Source organism: Glycine soja, chromosome 12, assembly GCF_004193775.1.
Source record: "Glycine soja cultivar W05 chromosome 12, ASM419377v2, whole genome shotgun sequence".
NCBI lineage: Eukaryota > Viridiplantae > Streptophyta > Magnoliopsida > Fabales > Fabaceae > Glycine > Glycine soja.
This window is the reverse complement of record NC_041013.1, coordinates 38751864-38754331: the sequence shown is the minus strand read 5'-3', so window position 1 is coordinate 38754331 and position 2468 is coordinate 38751864. Positions and strand designations below refer to the sequence as shown.

Sequence of the window (2468 nt, the reverse complement as noted above, 5' to 3'; positions counted from 1 at the left end):
TGGACTAGAGAATTGCAGGGACCAAAGAATCACGAACACATGTTATAGATTTTAAGGACATTGGACTACACCATCATGTAAGGTTCCACCATGCCACCAAGGACAATAACATTATTTTAAAATGTTTAAGCTTGGTCATAATGTGAAAGTGACCCAACTAAGCATAACTATTTTCCTTCTGAACTTGTTCATGCCTAAGTGCTCTGTAAATTGCTATAATAAGCTTGATTGCGTTTAAAATTTAAGTTGCTTTGAGAAGCAAATTGGAAATAAATCATACCTTGTCGAGTACTTGTTTCCACAGTGTATGGTTATCATTTTTAAGAGCCTTTTGAGCAACGTTACAGTGAACAGCTACAAACAAAATTGTAAAGGACAAGGTAGAATAATGTGGTTTCAATTCATTCGCAAGATTCTTAACTTTATTCTCCTGTAAAGGCTAAAAGCAACTCAATTATGCCAACCAAGATCTCATTTTCCCTTTTAGCAAATCTTCACTGATATTCATGTCTTAAACACTTTGTTCGATTCTCTATCCTGAAAAACAAAATAAGAATAAAGAAACCTTCTAACCCATTTTTATTGTTTTTTTTCTTCTCTATCTTTGGTAGAATCCAGTACTAGACACTACTCAAACAGTCAAACAAAGTATCAGTACCATTCAGGTCCCAAGGAAGAATACAGAGAAATAAAGGTTACAAGCTCAACTAACTATTCTGATAATATCACTCAATTTATTTTCTTTCTGTTTCCTATCATAAAAAATAATTAGTATGTATCCTTTCAAGAAGAAAGGGGAAACTAAAAACAAAGAGTTAAAACAAAACAAAACAAAAATACACAAGGAAAAAATAAAAGGTGTTAAAAAAATCAACATGAACAAGTTCCCTTATCTGAAAAAGTAGTCTCGACTTCGAGTCCTTAATATACAACTGCATTAAATACTCCAGCACAGTTGTCTACCGTGAAGGATTCCTGTGATCTGATATGAAGAATGAGTTCCCTCATGTGTTCTTATAGGCATAGATCAACAAGGAGAATTCAACTCTATCTTTATCTTTCTGTGCAATCTTCTCCTCTAACCACAATCTGCTATCCAAGCCACTCCTGGTCCTGAACATGAACACAGCATTCCCAGAAGCAGGGTTGAAAAACCAGTTATGAACATCCCAAAGCAAATCCACAAGCAACCCATCGACGAAAATCGTTTGGTTGCCCCTGAAATTCCACTGCAGCCTCTTCACACGAATCACCGTCTTCTTGTCAATGCAAACAGACAAAACAGGAGCTTTGAGTCCTTCATTCTCGCCACTGCATCTGATCAAAATGTCATGCCAAGTTCCAGTGTCACAAAACTGAGCCTTGGTTGCGTAAACGGCGTTACCCGAGCAATGCTCACGCCGTGATAACAGCGAAACATTGCCCAAAAGGGTTCTTGTTTTGAACTTCTTGGCCACATCTTCACCGAGAATGAGGCCTATTTCTGCATCAACGAGAATCGCCACGTAAAACCCTTCAACAGGTTCAGGGCCAGTGTCATACTTGGCCTTCGAGAGGTCCCAGAAGACTTCAACTTTTGAGTCTTCGGATTCCAACATTTTGCTTCCTTTCTTTTTCCTGAAAAAGCGTGAATTGGTGTTGAGTCTGAAAGATGGTGCCAAAGGGTTGTTGTTCTCTTCGCCGAAGGTTACGTTGAGTCCTTGGTTGGAGTGGCTCTTGCACCACGTGACTGTGATCAGAAGCTGCTTTTGGTTTGAGAGGGTGGTTTTGTAGACAGAAGACACTGAATTTTGAGTTGAAGGTGTAACACTTGGAGATATGCAAGCGTTGTTTGAGTAGCTAGAACATGAGGAGTGTGACACATTCACTGCGTTCTCGTTGAAACAAGATATCATATCTGACATGTTCATTTTGCATAGAGATAATAATAAGAGGTGTGAGATCTGCAGTTTTGGAACAGAAGGGTGATGAGTGATTTTTGTTTTTCAGTGAGAAATTGTGAGTTCTAAGAATGGATTTGAAGTGTGTTGGTTTTTTTTTTTCTGAAGGGTAAGAAAAGGGGAAGAAGCAACATCAATGAGAGGAGAAACAGAAGAGAAAGACAATGTTGTTCTCCAACAGGACCATTACCATTTAATTTTCATTAGCATGACTCTCTCTTCTCTCTTACCTTAAAATATAGTATATCTATACCTATAATAATGATAGTAACAATATATTAATTAATTTACATGAGGAAAGGAATAAAGAATGATGCACAAACCTAGGTGGGGTACTTTTTTAATCTGTTTTGCCAGTTAATAACTACAATTATTTTAGGGTAGTTAAACGTTACAATTTGAAAGTTAGGAAAAGATGAAAATAAAAGGCTTACCAAAAAGGTTATCCTTCTCTACCCTCAGTTTCTTTTCGGTACTTTCTTTGAAATCATCATGTTATGTTTTAGAAAATAATATATGAATACCTAT

At 37.0% G+C, this 2468-nt stretch overlaps 1 protein-coding gene across 1 annotated transcript; it reads right to left on the bottom strand.

Moving 5' to 3' along the window:
* Positions 1-556: 556 nt before the first annotated feature.
* On the bottom strand, positions 557-2171 carry LOC114379082. Its single transcript, XM_028337643.1, has one exon. It carries the CDS (start codon positions 1908-1910, stop codon positions 1005-1007), a length of 906 nt encoding a protein of 301 aa, XP_028193444.1. The 5' UTR covers positions 1911-2171; the 3' UTR covers positions 557-1004.
* Positions 2172-2468: the final 297 nt, after the last annotated feature.

Coding starts and splice junctions, on each gene's coding strand:
- LOC114379082 (XM_028337643.1), bottom strand. CDS start 1,910: ATGAACATGTCAGATATGATATCTTGTTTCAACGAGAACGCAGTGAAT.